Here is a 20,284-nt window from a genome sequence, read left to right on the forward strand (position 1 = left end):
TTATCGCATTGCCTGGAGTTCCATGAAATTTATTTGGCATCTAGCTTCGGGCTTCGACTACACACCCTGTGCGCGTGCGGAAGCCGTCGACATGGGCACCCCAGCTGATGTTGGAGGCACCTGTGGAAAGGATCACCTGAGCAGGAGAGGGCTGGAACGGGAGTCCCTTGTTCAGGATGGCTTCTCGTGTTCACCAGGCGAGGGAGGCTTGGAGCGGTTCCGTTATCTGTACCAATGAGGAAAGATCCTGAGAGGTTTGGAGCCACTGGGAACGCAGGTCCACTGCGTCATTCGCATGGCCAAGTGAGCCATCGGAGTGACATACACAGACGCCGCCATGTGGCCCAGCAGCCGCAGAAGCAGGTGAGCAAAGGCCGTCTGTCGGAGACGAATGGACCGGGCTAGGCCCACTAGGGTCACCACCCAATCATCAGGAGGAACGCCCTGGCCACCATCGTCTCCAAGTCTGCTCCAATGAAGCTGAGCTGCTGGGATGGTGTCAGCTAGGATTTGGGATAATCGATGAGAAAACCCAGCGACTGGAGCACGCCGATGGTGGGATGCAGGGCTCCCTCCCTTGAGGGACTCCTGATGAGCCAGTCGTCCAAGTATGGGGAATACATGCCACCCCTCTGCGGGGAAGATGTGCTCCCAAGCACTTGGTGAAGACCCAGGGTGCGGATGCCAGGCCGAAGAGTAGAACCCTGTATTGATAAAGGGGATGGAACAGCTTCCCTATGAGGAAAGGCTGAAGAGGTTAGGGCTGTTCAGCTTGGAGAAGAGATGGCTGAGGGGGGATATGATAGAGGTCTTTAAGATCATGAGAGGTCTTGAACGAGTAGATGTGACTTGGTTATTTACACTTTCGAATAATAGAAGGACTAGAGGGCATTCCATGAAGTTAGCAAGTAACACATTTAAGACTAATCGGAGAAAATTATTTTTCACTCAACGCACAATAAAGCTCTGGAATTTGTTGCCAGAGGATGTGGTTAGTGCAGTTAGTGTAGCTGGGTTCAAAAAAGGTTTGGATAAGTTCTTGGAGGAGAAGTCCATTAATGGCTATTAATCAATTTTACTTATGGAATAGCCACTGCTATTAATTGCATCAGTAGCATGGGATCTTCTTAGTGTATAGGTAATTGCCAGGTTCTTGTGGCCTGGTTTTGGCCGCTGTTGGAAACAGGATGCTGGGCTCGATGGACCCTTGGTCTGACCCAGCATTGCAATTTCTTATGTTCTTAAGTGCCGCTAGTCTACCACAAAGCGCAGGAATCTCCGGTGAGGTGGAAATATTGCGATGCGAGCGTAGGTGTCTTGCAAATCGAGAGAGCAGAGCCAATCCCCCTGATGAAGCAGTGGGCTTAAGGTGCCCAATGAGACCATCTTGAACTGTTCTCACCTCAGGGACTTGTTTAAGGCTGCTGAGCTGAGGCCGCCTGTTCTCTTTGGAATAAGAAAGTACCTGGAGTAGACCCCTGGCCCTGCTGGGCACAGGAAACTGGCTCAATGGCTTTTGACCTCAACAGGGCCAAGAGTTCCAGCTTGAGGGTAGCTGCATGCTCCACCAGGCCCCACCCTGGAGAGAGAGGAGAGTCTGGTGGGAGGCCGAGTAGATTTAGGCGATAGCCTCGCTTTACGATGGTTAACACCCATCGGTCGGTGGTGATGGGGATCCAGCAATTTGTAAATAGGCATAGCTGGCCCCCCACTGGTGGGGTGGGACATGTGGCACAGGGGTTAAGCTGCTGCTCTCTCTGCACCAATTAAAAACCTGCCACAAGCCCGGGCTGAGGTGCGGGCTGGGCCCGAGGCGGCTGTTGTGGACATGCATGGCCCCCTTGGGGCAGCACGAGCTGGACGGGCTCGCAAGGCTGGAGGATAATATCTCTGTTGCCTATAGAATGGTTTCCTGGAATTTTGATGCAGCGCTCGCCGGGTTGCCGAGGAAGAGTCCAAAGTGCTGGTGGACAGTTGATGCAGAGTCTCATGGTGGTCCTTTAGTTTGGTCACTGTGTCCCGGACGTTATCACCAAACAGGTTTTCCCCTGTGCACAGCTTTTCCTGGACTTCAGGGCGGAGGTCAGAAGCCATAAGCCAGGCCAAGTGCTGGGCCCTGATGCTGGCCGCCGACACCCTGGCCGCCATTTCAAATTCGTTGTAGGCCATTCACAATTCATGCTTGCCGGCCTCGAATCCCTTCTGTATGATGGACTCCAAGCCCTCTTGGAACTGCTGTGGGAGACTTTCAGCAAATTCCTGCACTGCTTCCAGGTTAAGGTTGTACTGGTTCATGTACAACTGATACGCTGCTATTCTGGCAATAAGCATTGCCCCCTGGAAGACTTTGCGGCCTAGAGCATCCATGGCCCTCTGATCCTTCCCTGGAAGGGCAGAGGAGTGAGTGCGGGCCCTTTTGGCCTTATTGAGAGCAGACTCCACAATGGACTGGTGTGGGAGCTGGCTCTCCTAGAAGTCCAGGGCCTGTTGCACTAAATAAATGGCGCCTGTCTTCCAGCTGACTGGGGCAACGGAGCCTGGGTGCTCCCATAACCGGTAGAGGAGCTCAAAGAGGACCTCGTTCACCAGGACAGCTACCATCTCCTTTGGTATGACCACAAACTGGAGGATCTCTAGCATTTTATGGCGGGCATCTTCTTCAGTTAGCAGTTGAAAGGGCATGACCTCCGCCATCGCCCGAACAAAGTTGGTGAAGAACAAGTACTCCGGAGACGAGCGGCACCTCTCGTCCGTGAGTGAAGGCTCCGATGGAAGATCGTCTGAAGCCTCCAAGGAAAATTCAGAGGAATAGTCCCCCCAGGGGTTGTAAGGGGCCTCCTCCTCCCCACCGGCCCGTTTGGGTCGTGGAGGAAGGCCGAATACCAGGTCCTGGCACCGATGGATCTGTCAAGGGGCCTCGGCGCTGGCCACATGGGCATCGGGGAGGAAGGCCGAATACCAGGTCCTGGCACCGATGGGTCTGTCAAGGAGCCTCGGCGCTGGCCACATGGGCATCGGGACCATCGAGGGCCTTGGTGAACACCAGGGGTCTCCGGGGTCCCAATGGCCTAAGGCTGGGCTCTGGCAGCGCTGGTGCTGCCTGTGGTTGCCGCCATGGTGTTGTTTCCTCCTCTTCCGAGGATCCTGGAATCAGGATAGTATTGGAGGGCAGCATTGGTGGCAGATGGGGTACAGGCTGCATCGGCAAAGCACCGAGCAACACGTCCAACCTCTCCAATATGGGTGCCAACATGGATGGTGCTGGCTCCACTGCTGGCAGTTGCTCGAGGCCCCGAAGGGCATGGAGCACTGTCTGTTGGACCATGCGGACCAGCTCCTTCCGAAATTCGGGCATGGTAAGCACTGATGAAGGAGGAGAAGGCAGATGGTACATCATCGGTGCCTCCACGGGGGTCCGTGGAGGCTCAGTGCCCAACACCAGGATTGGTGGGGAATGCCCTTGGCTCCCGGGTCTAGAGGAGGACGGGGCCTTCTTGCCTCAGGGCCACTTCGGAGGGGGTGGGCCGAAGCCAGTGCCCCTCCGGTATCAGGAGAACATCTTGAACCACTTTCTTTCTTGAGAAATCTGTTCAAGGCTCACAAATTGAGAATGGGACAGATGCCTCCTGTTTTCTTTGGAATCAGAAAATAATGGGAGTAAAACCCCCATCCCTGCTGCTCTGGCTGCTAAAAGGGCTGAGAGCTCTCGTCTGGCCTGTTGTGGCTGAGAGCGAGGGCTGAAGGGTTGTACTTCCGCAGCCTGTAGAATGGCCTCCACGGCCTTGGCCGGGAAGACCTCTTAAAAGATGCCGGTGAAGCCGAGGCACTGGACGACAACTACTGGAGGGTCTATTGGTGGTCCTTCAGCTGTGTGACTACCTGCTTGACCTTGTCACCAAACAGGTTATCCCTGGTGCAAGGCAAGTCAGCTAGCCGGTCCTGCAACTCTGGATGGAGGTCCGAGGCAAGAAGACAGGCAGAGTTGCCGTGCAGAAATGCCAGCTGCTGTCATTCAGTCCGCTATCTCAAAAACGTCAAAGGTAGCACGTACTTTATGCTTCCCACACTGCAGACCCTACTGGACAAGCGCCATAAGGGCCTCCTGAGGTTGCTGCGCCAGACCATCTGCAACCTCTTGGACTTGTTTCCAGAGATTATGGGTATACTGGGTCATATACAAGAGGTAGGAGATGATACGGGTCATCAACATGGAGCCTGGAAACACTCTTCTTCCCATAACATACCATACCCTGTTGTCCTTGCCAGGAGGGGCTGAGGCATGGGTTTCGACCTCTTTAGCCCAGATTCAACTACCACCAATTGGTGGGGGAGTTGGCGCTTGTCAAACCCCACGGTCTGTTGTACAAAGTACACCAGGGCCACAGAGAGGGGGTGCTCCCAGAAAATCTCGTGAACAGGCACCGCTACAACCTCCTTCGGAGCGTCCACGAACTGGATGATCTCCAGCATCTTATGGCGGGCATCTTCCTCCATCATAAATTGAAAGGGAATGGCTTCAGCCATCACCCAGATGAATCCCGCGAAGATTAAGACCTTTGGTGGAGAACAGCGGCGCTCCTCCGAGGGGGAAGGATCTGACGGAAGATCATCGAAATTCATCAATGAGGCATCAGAGGTGTCCTCCCCCACCGGGTCGTTCAGGTCCTCAGGCTCATCTCGGCCACCCAGCGATGGGGGCCGGGGAGCACTGGGCATATCTGTAGGTGGGGGCCCCAAGGAACCCAAGGGCATCGAGGGACCCGAAGGCCCAGGCAGCACTGGACAGGGGCACAAGGGCCCCATGGAGCGGAGGGCATCGACGGGCCCTCGTCCTCGAATGAATCCCTCACAAGGACAAGCTTGGACGCCTTGTGTTTCGGTGCCCCACGGCCTGCCAAGAAATCGTGGGGCACTGGCATTAACTGGGTCGGGAGGACATCAAAATGGTCCAACAACAGTTCCAGCCCTGGAGCTGTGGGCGGCGTTGGGGCAGGCGCCGGCCTTGAGAGCGTCTGTGCTGGCACCGGCGTTGGGGTAAGGTGCTAGCCCAGGTGGCGGGAGCACCAGCTCCCTGTCGAGCAAAGCACATTCCACCGCCAGGCGCACCAGACATTCCAACTTCACCTCAAAAGCCTCCGATGAAAAGGCAGGCTAAGAGGGGAGGGAAGTGGCCAACTCCTCCTCGGAGCCCCGAGGAGGATCGATGTCTGGCACCGGAACCAGTGTGGATGGCCTCGGGCCACCGGCATCAAGGGAGGATGAAGCCTCCTCTTGCCGTGGCCACTTCGAGGGTAAGGTGACAAGCACCTAAGCCAGCCCAAGCCTGGTCCCGTGTGCAAGCGGGGACCGGTGATTGTGCTTCCAAGATCTCCCATGGTGCTTGGCCGGTCCTTCTCCGGTGCTGAGGAAGACAATCCTGAAGTCCACGACTTGGAGGAGACAGAGACTGGGCGATCCCCGGAGCCTTTTTCCCCCGCAAGCCTCGGGGGATGAGTGGTCACAGAGGGATCGAGGAAGAACGGTTTTCCTTGGTCCTTAGGCCATCGGGCAATGCCCCCAGGCAGAGTGTGCACATATCGTGTGGATCCGTCAGGGACATAGTCCGGGGGCACTGCGGGCACCGATGGAAGCTTGAGGCCGCCATGAGGCTCACCAGGGACCGCAAAAGGCATGATGACCGGCGGGGTATGGGAAGAAGCACGAAAAAAATACTACCTACTGAGAAAGTAGCAGGAACCGAAGGGAAACCCAGCACAGGAAGAAAAAGCAAAAAAAAAACAAACCAAAAAACAACCCCTCACTTTTTCCTTTCCGGCCTCCATCAGATGATGTCACCCATATGTGAGGACTAACATCCTGCTTGTCCTAGGAGAATATAATCGTTCTTGGTAACACATTTATATGTGGAACAGGATCCTTGCTCAGCAGTCTGTGAAACATTTTTGGAAACGATGCCTGCCTTTGGATGGGATCAGGTAGTTAGTTACCTGTCCCACTCATAAGATAGGTCACACATGATCTCATTTTATTTTTTAAATTCTTCCCTTTTTTCAGACTAATCTAAAGGTCACAAAGGTGCCCTGGTTGGGCTATTCTTTACTCAGATTTAAGCAGTTGGCAGTGAATTGCAAGCAATCACCAGTTTATATGGCCATACGATGCTGATAAATTTATAGAGAAGCTGGCTTCCTGAATGATATATGTACTGTAACTGATGATACACTACCCAATTTAGAGGAATCTCGGCATAATTCTATCCAGATGGTGGCTTATGAGCTTGTTCCACTGAAGCAGAAATTTTTTAGGTGTAAGATAAAGCACCCCTTGGTAACCCCAGACTCTTCAAACCTTAAAGTGTTCACTTTAGAGATCAGAATCCTGTTGGCATAAGCTTCCTAATTCTGAGAACCTAGAAGCTTACAGAACTGTGAGCTTTGTAATGTGATAAAGCAACTCATCAGCCGCCCCTGAATCAAAATTCTTTATCTAACCCTGGACCTGAATACTATTTATGATGCCTTTGCTTCTTTTTTTGAATCTAAAATTGCAAATCTTTGTAATACTTTTTCCATAGCTATGGCTTCTGTTGATACCAAGGCTGTCAGATTTTTAGGGCCTCTAAATTTGAACATGTTTCTCCATTGCTGCATGAACTGCACTGGCTCCCGGTTCAATGCAGGACTGTGTTCAAAAAACACTCCCTTACCTATCAGGTGCTTTCTTATGCAAAGTCAGATTTGTCTAATCTTTTGCTACTTTACAAACCTTTATGGTTACTAAAGGTCTGAATAAAAGGAGCTGTTAAGGATCCCCATACCTTGTGAGACTTCTCTTGAGGGTACCAAGCAAGCTACCTTTTAATATTAGATTTTGGAATTCTTTGCCGCTAGACATACATATTGAGAAGACATTTTTAAAGTTTAGGAAATTTATTAAATCTCGGTTATTTACCAGATTCTGAGTAATCACCGGTATTGATTTTAGTTTTTTTTTGTATTGTTTTATTGCTCATCATATATTTTTCTATAAGTGTTTGAGCAATTGCTTAGTACTATTTTACTTTGTTTATGCTTTGTATTTAGGATGATGTGTATTTTAAAATTATGTTATGCTGAAAATTGGTATAGCAAAAATAAATTACCATTACCACATAGGAAAGCAACTAAAACATTTACTTTTTTCATGAGCTTTTTCAGTAAAAGCTTTTTTGTATAAATTTATGTGGTATCCATTCTGCTAGTTATTGCTGTGTGAGCATGATTTATCATCATGAGCGCAACAGCATGTGCACTGCTAATGCATAACGATGTACATGTGAATATGAAATATGACTGAAAGGGAGGGGCATATATGGTAAGAGTATCAGCCTGGATGTATAATATGTAGATTTTGGTAAATTGCCTTTAAATACAGTGCGCCACTATCTGCTGTGGAAAGTAGTATGCTATCTTTAAAAGCATGTTTTTACAATCAGAGCTAAAGGATTATTTTTGTCACTTTTTCCTCTCTTGGATGGTTAGTCTTACTTGTTATATCATAGACTGTACCTAATGCTTAGACCAGGCCTTCAGGCATCAATATAGGCTGAAGACAAACTCATGTGATTGACTCTTAAGAACATAAGAAATTGCCATGCTGGGTCAGACCAAGGGTCCATCAAGCCCAGCATCCTGTTTCCAACAGAGGCCAAACCAGGCCACAAGAACCTGGCAATTACCCAAACACTAAGAAGATCCCATGCTACTAATGCAATTAATAGCAGTGGCTATTCCCTAAGTAAACTTGGTTAATAGCCATTAATGGACTTCTCCTCCAAGAACTTATCCAAACCTTTTTTGAACCCAGCTACACTAACTGCACTAACCACATCCTCTGGCAACAAATTCCAGAGCTTTATTGTGCGATGAGTGAAAAAGAATTTTCTCCGATTGGTCTTAAATGTGCTACTTGCTAACTTCATGGAATGCCCTCTAGTCCTTCTATTATTCGAAAGTGTAAATAACCGAGTCACATCTACCCGTTCAAGACCTCTCATGATCTTAAAGACCTCTATCATATCCCCCCTCAGCCATCTCTTCTCCAAGCTCAATAGCCCTAACCTCTTCAGCCTTTCCTCATAGGGGAGCTGTTCCATCCCCTCTATCATTTTGGTTGCCCTTCTCTGTACCTTCTCCATCGCAACTATATCTTTTTTGAGATGCAGCGACCAGAATTGTACACAGTATTCAAGGTGCGGTCTCACCATGGAGCGATATAGAGGCATTATTACATTTTCCGTTTTATTAACCATTCCCTTCCTAATAATTCCTAACATTCTGTTTGTTTTTTTTGACTGCTGCAGCACACTGAGCCGACAATTTTAAAGTATTATCCACTATGATGCCTAGATCTTTTTCCTGGGTGGTAGCTCCTAATATGGAACCTAACATTGTGTAACTACAGCAAGCGTTATTTTTCCCTATATGCAACACCCTGCACTTGTTCACATTAAATTTCATCTGCCATTTGGACGCCCAATCTTCCAGTATTGCAAGGTCCTCCTGTAATGTATCACAGTCCGCTTGTGATTTAACTACTCTGAATAATTTTGTATCATCTGCAAATTTAATAACCTCACTCATCATATTACTTTCCAAATCATTTATATATATATATATATATATTGAAAAGCACAGGTCCAAGTACAGATCCCTGAGGCACTCCACTGTTTACCCTTTTCCACCATTTAATCCTACTCTCTGTTTCCTGTCTTTTAACCAGTTTGTAATCCACGAAAGGACATCACCTCCTATCCCATGACTTTTTAGTTTTCGTAGAAGCCTCTCATGAGGGACTTTGTCAAATGCCTTCTGAAAATCCAAATACACTACCATCTACTGGTTCACCTTTATCCACATGTTTATTAACCCCTTCAAAAAATAGAAGCAGATTTGTTAGGCAAGACTTCCCTTGGGTAAATCCATGTTGACTGTGTTCCATTAAATCATGTCTTTCTATATGCTCTACGATTTTGATCTTGAGAATAGTTTCCACTATTTTTCCCGGCACTGAAGTCAGGCTCACTGGTCTATAGTTACCCGGATCGCCCCTGGAGTCTTTTTTAAATATTGGGGTTACATTGGCTACCCTCCAGTCTTCAGGTACAATGGATGATTTTAATGAAAGTTTACAAATTGTAACTAATAGATCAGACATTTAATTTTTGAGTTCCTTCAGTACCCTAGGATGCATACCATCCGGTCCAGGTGATTTGTTACTCTTTAGTTTGTCAATCTGGCCTACTATATCTTCCAGGTTCACAGTGATTTCATTCAGTTCGTCTGACTCATCACCCCTGAAAACCATCTCCGGAACTAGTATCTCCCCAACATCCTCATTAGTAAACACGGAAGCAAAGAATTCATTTAGTCTTTCTGCAATGGCCTTATCTTCCCTAAGAGCCCCTTTAACCCCTTGGTCATCTAATGGTCCAACCGACTCCCTCACAGTTTTCTTGCTTCGGATATATTTTAAAAAGTTTTTATTATGAGTTTTTGCCTCTTTGGCCAACTTCATTTCAAATTCTCTCTTCGCCTGTCTTATCAACGTTTTATACTTAACTTGACAATGCTTATGTTTTATTCTATTTTCTTCAGATGGATCCTTCTTCCAGTTTTTGAAGGATTTTTTTTTGGCTAAAATAGCCTTTTCACCTCACCTTTTAACCATGATGATAATCGTTTTGCTTTCTTTCCACCTTTCTTGCTAACTACTGAACCAAGAAACATGGAAGTTGAAGGTAAGAGCATTAACTGCAGGCTTTGCAAGATATACAGTCTTACAAGGACATTTACCTGCTTTTCTTGTCGTCCTAAAACAAGAGAAAGTATCACTGGTAAAGACACAAAGGAACAGTACTTGCAACAAGGCCAAATAGAAGAGTTTCAAAAAAGAGGCCCAGCGTACACTCCCCTCATCAAAAGGAAGTCTTGCCTTTACCAATCTATTAGGTTTTTTGAAGGTGTAAACAAACATGCAGATAAAGGTGAGCAGGTTGATATAGTATGTTTGGATTTTCAGAAGGCATTTAACAAAATGCCCCTTGACAGACTCTACAGGAAACGAAAAAGTCATGGGATCAGGGGTAGTGTTCTATTGTGCATTGCTACCTGGTTAAAAAACAGAAGGTAGAACTAAATGGCAATTTTCCAAACTGAGAATCATTAATGGAGTATCAGAGGGATCCGTACCAGGACCTGTGCTGTATAACATTCATAAATGATCTGGAAAAGGGAACAAATAAGGGGGATCAAGGGGACTGGCATAACGGGGTTTAAAAGAGGTTTGAACAATTCCTGGAGGAAAAGTCCCTAAAATATTAGCCAGGTAGACTATAGATAGCTATTGCTATCAGTAAGACCAACTTAATATCGATCTATCTTTTGGAATCTGCTGGGTACTTGTGATCCGGACTGGCCACAGAGACAGAATGCTGGACTCGAACCTTGGTCTGAACCCAGCATGGCATTTCTTATGTACTGCTATGTAGATATAGATTATAATTTGATTGGCTTACATTTTTATTCTTATAATAAAATCTTAGCATATTAACAGTACTTCCTGATTTCTAACATTTATTATTAGCAGCAAAATTATGAATCATCATAAAGCTAAGTCTCTTCTTCACAGCATGACAATGGCATGTGATAGACTAAAATGGGATGGTTCATTTCAGCTAGGTTTTTGTTCATCAACAAAAGGCTCCCAGCTAAACATTTACAATTATGCTTTTCATAAGTAGGTTAAATTGATTAAAACCTTACAAATGATTGAAAGTTTAATGCAGTTAGAACTGTTTGGGAAATTAAATGCATGCACTCCTAGACAATACTTTACCTCCTCTGGGCAGAGTTCACAAGCCTTTGCAAGAGTCATCCTAGCACTGTGCGACCTTTCCAAGAAGTAGCCATTTGAAGTTTCATTGCTTTGCACTGGTGGAGACCAATTATTATATGTGTACTGTGGATTGCCAGTGTATGGCCTACGTTCCAGTTCATCTCCAAGCCACTCTACTGCCCAGGTCCACTTTCTCTTCAAATCTCCATTGCTCTACAAAAAAATTGTAAATTTCTCACTTTTCTGTTAAGCAATTTCCAAAATTAATATCATCTTACTGCTCTATTACCCTATTAATGAAGATAGTAGGCTGCAAACTTCAAATATGCCCATTTTAACTGAAGATTTTCTTCAAGTTTGAAATCCCTCTCTCATACTGCCAACAAAAGCCAGTATTCTCACTGAACATTTTCACTAGCTATCAGGCCTGGATTTGTCAATAGACACACTAGGCCTGTGCTTAGGGTGACAAACCTCTGGAAGGCAGCAGGCTGGATAAAGATTTACTGTCTTACAGCCTGTGCTGAATCTCACTTAACAGAGAACAACTGTCCGCTCCTGATCCAGTCCCTCCCAGGCAACTTGCAGGGAACAAGTGAGGAGGGGTTGAGCCTGAAGCAGATAGAACAAAGGGGATCATTTTGAGGAGGTTAGAAGGAACTGAGTGGGGATCATCACTGGGGGATGACAGGGGATTACCTGGAGGGTGTGTGTCTGTCTGTGAGAGAGAGGGGCATGGCAGAAGGAGGCAGTGAGTTTGTATGAGAGGGAGAACAGACTGGTGTTGGCTGTCTATGCCAACTGGGTGAGAAGTTAGAGAGGGGATGCAAGGGAGAGCAGGACCAGAGTACAGTAATGACACCTGCTTCCTCCTCACTCCCTCCACTGCCCACCTCTCCACACCACCTTACCACAATTCACATCCTCTCTCTTTTGATCTTGATTCTATTTCCCAGATCCAAGAACCTCCAATCCTTCCTACCTCTCCTTTCTTCACAGGTCCTGACACAACCTACACCTTCCTTCCCCCTTCTTCAATCCCAAAACTTCTCCCTCTCTCCCACCTTTTCTCTCCCATCTTCCCTATATCCAGTCCTCTCTCCCATCGCTGGTCCTCTCACCCTGCTCGTCTCCCCATCTCTGAGATATCCTCCCTGTACTGATTCTTGAGATGCCCTTTCCTCACTCAAGAAAAATAAATTATACAGATACAAACAAGTTTGATGATGTAACATAAAAGATGGAAATATTTGTCAACATACTTTAGAATTTTCACATTTTTGCCACAGAATCTCTCTCTGAGCCACAGCAGTAAACTCTGGACTGTGTCTTAGACCTACTCCCCTGTTGTCTGACCTTATTGGGGGGGGGGGGGGGCATGACAGCACCATTAGTGCCTAGGGATGGCAAAATCCTAAATCCGTCTCTGATAACGTCTTCAGAGATGTTCTAAAGTGGCTCCACTATGTTTCCCAGACCTTAACCTGTGACTATTAACTCCTTGACACAAGCAAGAAGCAAGCTCCTGCTTTATTATGTAGTATGGGCAATTTTCAAAACTCATTTCCACAGATAAAAGGCCATTTATGCAAGGAAAAAGGCTTTTTGTAAATTGCCCATCTTCTGTGCACGTAAAAGAGGAGTGGAGGGGTAGCAGGTTGCAAACAAGAGAAGCCAGAGTTCATATCCTTTTTACCGCTCCTTGTAACCTTGGGCAAATCACTTCATCCTCCATTGCCTCAGGTACAAACTTATAATGTAAGTCCCCTGGGGACAGGAAAAAACCTATAGTACCTGATTGTAATCCACTTTGAAGTGCCTAAAAAGTAGAATATAAATCAAATAAAATAAATGTAGAGATTACTTACCTGATAATCTCGTTTTCCTTAGTGTATGCAGATGGACTCAAAACAAGTGGGTATAGTGTGCTCGTGCTAGCAGTTGGAGACAGATCTGATGTCAGCACGGGTACATATACCCCCACAGGAACTGAAGCAATTCAGTAATCTTCCTTGCAAAGCTGTCATAGCTCTATGAGTACTGACCGATCGATTAATTAAACAGGATTACCCTGACCGGTTGATAGGAGCTGGAGACTGCCGGGATTCTCAACCGGAAGGCGTCGACACCCGGCAGGGTGGATGCCCTATGTAGGAAAACATGGCTTACCTTGAGCCGGTGAAATCCCATGAATATTGGCAGCCGGGCAGGATGCTGGGTCCATCTGCATATATAAGGAAAACGAGATTATCAGGTAAGTAATCTCTATATTTCCTAGCGTGTAGCAGATGGACTCAAAACAAGTGGGATGTACAAAAGCTACTCCTGGACTGGGCGGGAGGCTGCCCGAGGTCCGTGCAGGATTGCCCTCGCGAATGCGGTGTCCTCCCTGGCCTGGACATCCAGACGGTAGAATCTGGAGAAGGTATGGAGAGAGGACCACGTCGCCGCCTTACAGATCTCAGCAGGCGACAGCATCCGAGTTTCTGCCCAAGAGGCCGCTTGCGCTCTGGTAGAGTGAGCTTTGACCTGTAGAGGCGGTGATTTTCCCGCGTCTACGCAGGCTGCCTTGATAACTTCTTTGACCCAGCGGGTGATAGTTGCCCGTGAGGCCTCTTCCCCTTGCTTCTTCCCGCTGTGTAGAACGAACAGATGGTCCGTCTTTCGTATTGCTTCGGACACTTCCAGGTATCTGGACAGTAGCCTGCCGATGTCGAGATGTCGTAGGATTCGACCTTCTTCTGACTTCTTCAAACCTTCTGTGGTAGGCAAAGAGATGGTTTGGTTGAGGTGGAAGTGCGAGACTACTTTGGGTAAGAAGGAAGGGACTGTGCGAAGATGGATGGCTTCTGGCGTGATTCGGAGAAACGGATCACGGCAAGACAGTGCTTGTAGCTCTGAGACGCGTCATGCGGAGCAAACGGCCAGCAGGAACACCATCTTCAAGGTTAACAAACGGAAGGACATGCCTCGAAGTGGACGAAAGGCGTGTCCCGCTAGAAAGTCCAAAACTAGGTTGAGGTTCCACAGAGGTATGGGCCACTTCAGTGGCGGACGAATGTGTTTAACACCTTTCAGGAAGCGTGAAACGTCTGGGTGTGTGGCGATGCTATTGCCGTCATTCCGGGCACCGTAGCAGGAAAGTGCTGCCACTTGGACCTTGATGGAACTGAGGGACAGACCCTTCTGAAGACCATCTTGTAGGAAGTCCAAAATGATAGGAATCTTAGCAGCATGTGGATTGGTGCTATTAGCTTCGCACCAAGCTTCAAATACTCTCCAGATCCTTATATAAGTTAGTGATGTGGAGAACTTGCGTGCTCTAAGAAGTGTATCTATTACCGGTCCTGAATATCCCCGTGACTTCAGACTAGCCCTCTCAATGGCCAAACCGTAAGAGAGAATTGAGCCGGATCCTCGTGGAGTATGGGACCTTGTCGCAGCAGGTCCCTGTGCGGCGGCAGGGGTAGTGGATTCCCTGCCAGTAGTTTTCTCATGTCTGCGTACCAGGGTCTTCTTGGCCAGTCCGGGGCCACTAGAAGAACTAGGCCTCTGTGCCGCTGAATCCTGTGTATAATGGCGCCCAGCAGGGGCCATGGTGGAAAAGCGTATAGCAGGATCTCCTGGGGCCATGGCTGTACCAGTGCATCGATCCCCTGAGACAGAGGATCCCGCCTGCGGCTGAAATAGCTGGGTACTTGAGCGTTGGACCTGTCCGCTAGTAGGTCCATGCCCGGGGTCCCCCACCGATTCACAATCATCTGGAATGCTGTGGGTGATAGTTGCTAATCCCCGGGATGTAGACTTTCTCTGCTGAGGAAGTCTGCCGCGGTGTTGTCCTTCCCGGTGATGTGGACGGCGGAAATGTCCTGGAGATTTGCTTCCACCCAAGTAATCAGGGGGGCTATTTCTAGGGCTACCTGTTGGCTTCTGGTTCCGCCCTGTCGGTTGATGTATGCCACCGTGGTGGCGTTGTCTGACATCACTCTGACTGCTCTGTGTCGCAGTCTGTGGGCAAATCGCAGGCACACTAGCCTGACTGCCCGTGCCTCTAGTCGGTTGATGTTCCATCTCGACTCTTTTCTGCTCCACCGCCCTTGGGCGGTGAGTCCTTCGCAATGTGCGCCCCAGCCGCTCAGGCTGGCGTCGGTTGTGAGCAGGGTCCAGGTCGGGGAGGACATCTTGGACCTGTGGCATTGCTGCAGCCACCATCGCAGCTGATTCCGTACCCTGGCTGGGAGAGGTAGGTGTACGGTGTAAGTTTGTGATCGCGGACTCCACCGGGATAGGAGGGCGCGTTGTAACGGCCTCATATGCGCCCGTGCCCATGGTATCACCTCCAGAGTGGATGCCATCAGGCAGAGGACTTGTAGGTAATCCCAAGTTGTGGGCTGGACGGCGTGCAGCAGGGCTTGCAGACGATTCTTGAGCTTTTCTCTTCTTTTGGGAGTCAAGCTGACTCTGTCTGCCTGAGTGTCGAATAGGACTCCTAGGTATTCCTTCGAATGAGACGGCTGTAGGGAACTCTTGTTTAAGTTTACTACCCAGCCTAGGCTCTCTAAAAGAGCAATCACTCGGCTGGTTGCCCGATGGCTCTCTTCTGGCGATTTTGCTCTGATCAACCAATCGTCCAGGTAGGGATGGACGAGGATTCCCTCCTTCCTGAGGGCCGCCGCCACTACTACTATGACCTTGGTAAAGATCCGTGGTGCTGTGGCCAACCCGAAGGGTAACGCTCGAAACTGAAAGTGTTGGTTCAGGACTTTGAAGCGTAAATAGCGCTGATGATCCCGATGGATTGGGGTATATAAAAGTTATAAATAAATAAATAAATAAATATGCAGGTAGGCTTCTGACAGATCTAGGGATGTGAGAAACTCCCCTGGCTGTACTGAAGTTTTATTTATTTAACAGCTTTTTTATACCGACATTAAAATACACATCATATCGGTTTACATCATAACAAAAGGTTGAAATTACATTGAACGGGGAGGGGGGAAACATGAGAACAATAAACAGCAGAAAAGGGGCTATGACAAAGAGCCAGGAATCAAGCAAAGAGAGGAGGGAGGGGGTGGGGGGGAAGGAGGAGGAAATGAACATAATTACAAAAAATTGAAAAAGATAATACATAACATATTTACAAAAATTCAGGGTCGGGGAGAATAGTGGGGGGGGGGGGGGGGGGGGGGGGGGGAGCGGGGGGTTTCCATGCGAAAGCTGGGTACCCGTAGGTAGCAGTTGACTGACTTGAGGTCTAGGATGGGCCGGAAAGTGCCCTCCCTTCTTGGGCACTATGAAATAAATGGAATAATGCCCAGAATTTATCTCCCCTGCAGGCACTGGAATTATGGCCTTGAGGGAGAGAAGCCTCTGTAAGGTAACATCTAGTGCCGCCCTCTTGAGGGGTGAACAAGGAGATTCCACAAACTTGTCGGGCGGGAGCCGAAGAAAGTCCAGGTAGTACCCCTCTCGGATGATGGTGAGGACCCACTGGTCCGAGGTAATCTCGGCCCACCTGCGGTCAAAGAGGGTCAGCCTGCCCCCTATGGTTGCTACCCCCAGATGGGCCGGCTGATTGTCATTGTGGGGTACGGCCGGGGCCGGAACCCGAGCCGGCTCCCCTCTTACTGTGCTTAGGCCGAAAGGACTGGTTCCTGGCCTGCGACCGAGGTGCCTGGTAGCGAGTCCCGTAAGTGTTGAAGCGCTGAGAGGTTCTACCTCTGGGCGGTCTAGAAGACGGGCGCTGCCTCCTACGTGGCCTGTCTTCTGGTAGACGAGGTAAAGGAGAGGCGCCCCATTTATTGGCCAGCTTCTCCAGGTCGCTGCCGAACAGGAGAGATCCCTCGAAGGGCATTCTCGAGAGACGCGTCTTGGAAGAGGAGTCGGCCGACCAGTTACGTAGCCAGAGCTGCCTCCTGGCTGCAACTGATGACACTCCCTTGGCTGCCGTACGGATAAGGTCGGAGGCTGCGTCAGTAAGGAACGAGAGAGCTGATTCCATCCCTTCTCCCGGGGCGTTGTTCCGAGCCTGAGATAAGCAGAAACGCGTCACCACCGTGCAGCAAGTCGCAATTCGTAGGGACATGGCTGCCACCTCAAAGGCCTGCTTCAGGATGGCGTCCATACGCCGGTCATGTGTATCCTTGAGGGCCGTCCCTCCTTCCACCGGGATAGTGGTGCACTTTACAATTGCGCTGACTATGGAGTCTACCTGAGGGCACGCCAACATGTTCTTAGTTGCCGGGGCTAAGGGGTACATGCCTGCCAAGGCCCGACCCCCCCTTAAATGGAGCCTCCGGTGCAGCCCATTCCAGATCGATGAGCTGCTGTGCCACTTGTAGGAGGGGAAAGTGGTGAGAAGTTTGGCGCAGGCCCTCTAACAGGGGGTTCACTCTAGGTTCCCCTGGGGTGTCATGGCCCGGAAGGGCCAGTTCCGACAGGCATTGCGAGATCAAGTCTGGAAGATCCGCTCTAATAAAGAAGCACCGCATGGTCCGATAAGGTTCTACCCCCGAGGGAAGCTCTCCCTCCTCGGGGGGCTCATCTTCTTCTGCCGGGTAGTCTGAATCCCCAAAGTTGGGGCTATCAAGTGGCGAGTGGCCATGCCTAGGCCTCGAGGGTCCAGGGGCCGGGTCATTCTGGACGTACGGACCCGGTCGGGGAGCTGACTGCGTCGTGACAAAGGTATGAATCCCTTTGAATAACTCCACCCAGGAGATCGAAGCCATATCTGGCCGCATGGGAACCAGGCCCCCCTGGTTCGCTGGCTGCTCCCCGCTGCTTGCTGGCTACGGGGTGTTCCCGGCAAGAACGCCGGGTGGTGACCGGCCCTGGCCCGGTACTCCCAGGGCCTCTTCACATTGGGCACATAGGGAGTTCTGCATCCTCATTCTGTGTGGCTCTGAGGTTGCATGCAGAGCAGAGATTGATGCCTGATACTGGAGGTGCCGGCACTGCCGAAGCCTGGTCACTCTTACTTTCCATGCCGCCGGTGAACTCAATAAGAGTCTGCGCTGTGCACGAAAGCAGGCGCCTGGAATCAGCGCTCAGCAACATACGGCTAACAATGTGCACCTATAGCAGTGCGCCTAGAACTTGCGCCTATAACGTGCTCGTATAATCGGGCGCCGAAGAACTTGCACCTAGCAACATGCGCCTAACAATGTGTGCCTCTAGCCGTGCGCCTATAACGTGCACCTATAATCGGGTGCCTAAGGACTTGCGCCTAGCAATGTGCGCCTATCGCCGTGCGCGTAGCAATGTGCGCCTATGAACGGGCGCCTAGCAATGTGCGCCTATCGCCGTGCGCGTAGCAACGGCTGCCTATCGCCGTGCGCGTTAGGTGGGACGCTTCAGGTAGAAGATGATGGCGAGCAGGCAGACGAAATGGCGGCCTACTGAACTGGCCGCCCCAGAGGCACACTCTGCTTCTCCTCGGATCCTCAGAGACCAACAAGTAAATATATACGCCGTACCTTGTCTTCGGCGCTTCCTGGCTGCAACCCAGGCGCTCTCCGGCTGCGGGGGGAGAGGGCGAGTACCTTCACCGCCGCGCTTGAGGAGGTGCACCCGCTGCCTCTAGGCCGCGCCCGAACTAGTCTCGCTTGGGGGCCAAGTCCACGCCGGGACCGAGGCTGCCTCTAGGCCACGCCCGAGCCCTTCTCGCTCGGGGGCAGGTCCCTGCCGCGAGTCGGCCACCGGACCGAGGCACTTACCTCAGAGGGACCATGGAAATCCCCCTTGGGAACTCAACTGGTGGAGGGACCGACTGGTATCACCGCAGGAGCGCGGGGCTCATCGTTAAGATATCGTCTAGAAATTTAGTCGTTAGAATTTGGAAGAATGCTCAGCGAGCGTGAAGGAGCTCCAAACTGCTTTGGAGATGGAAATTACTGAATTGCTTCACTTCCTGTGGGGGTATATGTACCCGTACTGACGTCAGATCCGTCTCCAACTGCTAGCACGAGCACACTATACCCACTTGTTTTGAATCCATCTGCTACACGCTAGGAAATGTGGTGTTACTACGCATGTAACTTTACCTGCAATGAGGAAATTCATTCTTGGGGGTGGGATTTGCATTTACATATACATTTCGATTTTCAAAATGTACATGTGTAAATTTGCCTTAGAAAAAAAGATCAGCACAAAAAGCAGGTGCAGAGTTGTGTACATTATTTTTCTTAGACAGTTCTTAAAGGGAAGGTTTTTCTTTGAAAAATGGTACAAAGCCCACATAAAAACTACTTGTGGATTTTGCACTTACATGCCAGTCTGAAAGCTGTCAAAGCATCCAAAAGCTTGATTTGGACACTCTATAGGTATATATCTCTCCTTGCTGGCAACAACATTAACTCAGTTTTTTAGATCTGTATATTCTTAGACTGCCTTTGGTTATTGTTATCCTGTTTTCCCCTTCCCTTGTTACACTGTATTTTCCACACCTTTTTGTTAAAATGTGAACCGGCATGATGTTTCTGACGAATGCCGGTATATAAAAGCAGTTAAATAAATAAATAAATAAATAACCAACCAACCAACATGTGCTCATGGGCATGCTTGAATTTGTCCCATTAGAAATCACAATTCCAACCAACAAGATCAAAGTCATAATCATGCCAAATATCAAATGCAGTATAATATAAAAAGCAATATACTTGACAAATGTAGAATAATTACAAGGAAAATATGAATGTCATGCTATGATAAAATAAACTATGTGTGAATTCTCTTTTTAGAGTTTCCCAGCACATACTACGAGAGCAAGCTGTACACAGTAAACACTGACTGTTGTACAGGAAACAAGGGCCTTAGAGGTGTGTGCCCTTGGGCTGAGCATATTGTTAGAGGCATGCCTAAAGATAATTCTATTTTTTCATGTACACACTATTATTTATTTATTTATTTAACATTTTTTATATACCGAAATTCTAGCAACAATGTTGCTAATCATTTCGGTTTACATATAACATTGGAGTGACTTAACATGCGAGTCTTACATGGAACAGGAAAATGAACTTGGAGAAAATTGAATAAATACTAATAACAAATAACATTAAAACAACAACAGTAGTAATAGACATGTTATATACAGGCGATTAAAATGAATCAGTTATGAATAAGATATCTGCAAAATGGACAAGAGGGATTGGAAAATGAATTCTTTAGTTGTTGAGCTAAGAGGTATTATATGGCATAGACCTGGAGGAGGGATTTGTGGATAGTACTCAATCGTAGGCTTGAGAGAAAAGCCAAGTTTTAAGTCTTTTTTTAAAAAGTGAGGGGGCATTGTTCAAGCCTAAGATCCGATGGTAGAGAGTTCCAGTGGATCAGACCTGCAGTGGAGAAGGCTCTTTTGTTTGACGAAATTTTAAGTGGAGGGATTTTCAGAGAGCCTTTTTGCGCA

The 20,284-nt window shown here is 48.6% G+C and overlaps 1 protein-coding gene across 1 annotated transcript in view; it reads right to left on the reverse strand.

Moving 5' to 3' along the window:
• USP9X (ubiquitin specific peptidase 9 X-linked) overlaps positions 1 to 20,284 on the reverse strand; it is a 723,495-nt gene that overhangs the window by 48,057 nt on the left and 655,154 nt on the right. The window contains 1 exon segment of the mRNA XM_029603145.1: positions 10,876 to 11,088. Within this exon segment, the coding sequence (XP_029459005.1) occupies positions 10,876 to 11,088 (213 nt within the window).

This window comes from Rhinatrema bivittatum, chromosome 5 (genome assembly GCF_901001135.1).
Source record: "Rhinatrema bivittatum chromosome 5, aRhiBiv1.1, whole genome shotgun sequence".
In the NCBI taxonomy this organism is placed as follows: Eukaryota; Metazoa; Chordata; class Amphibia; order Gymnophiona; family Rhinatrematidae; genus Rhinatrema; species Rhinatrema bivittatum.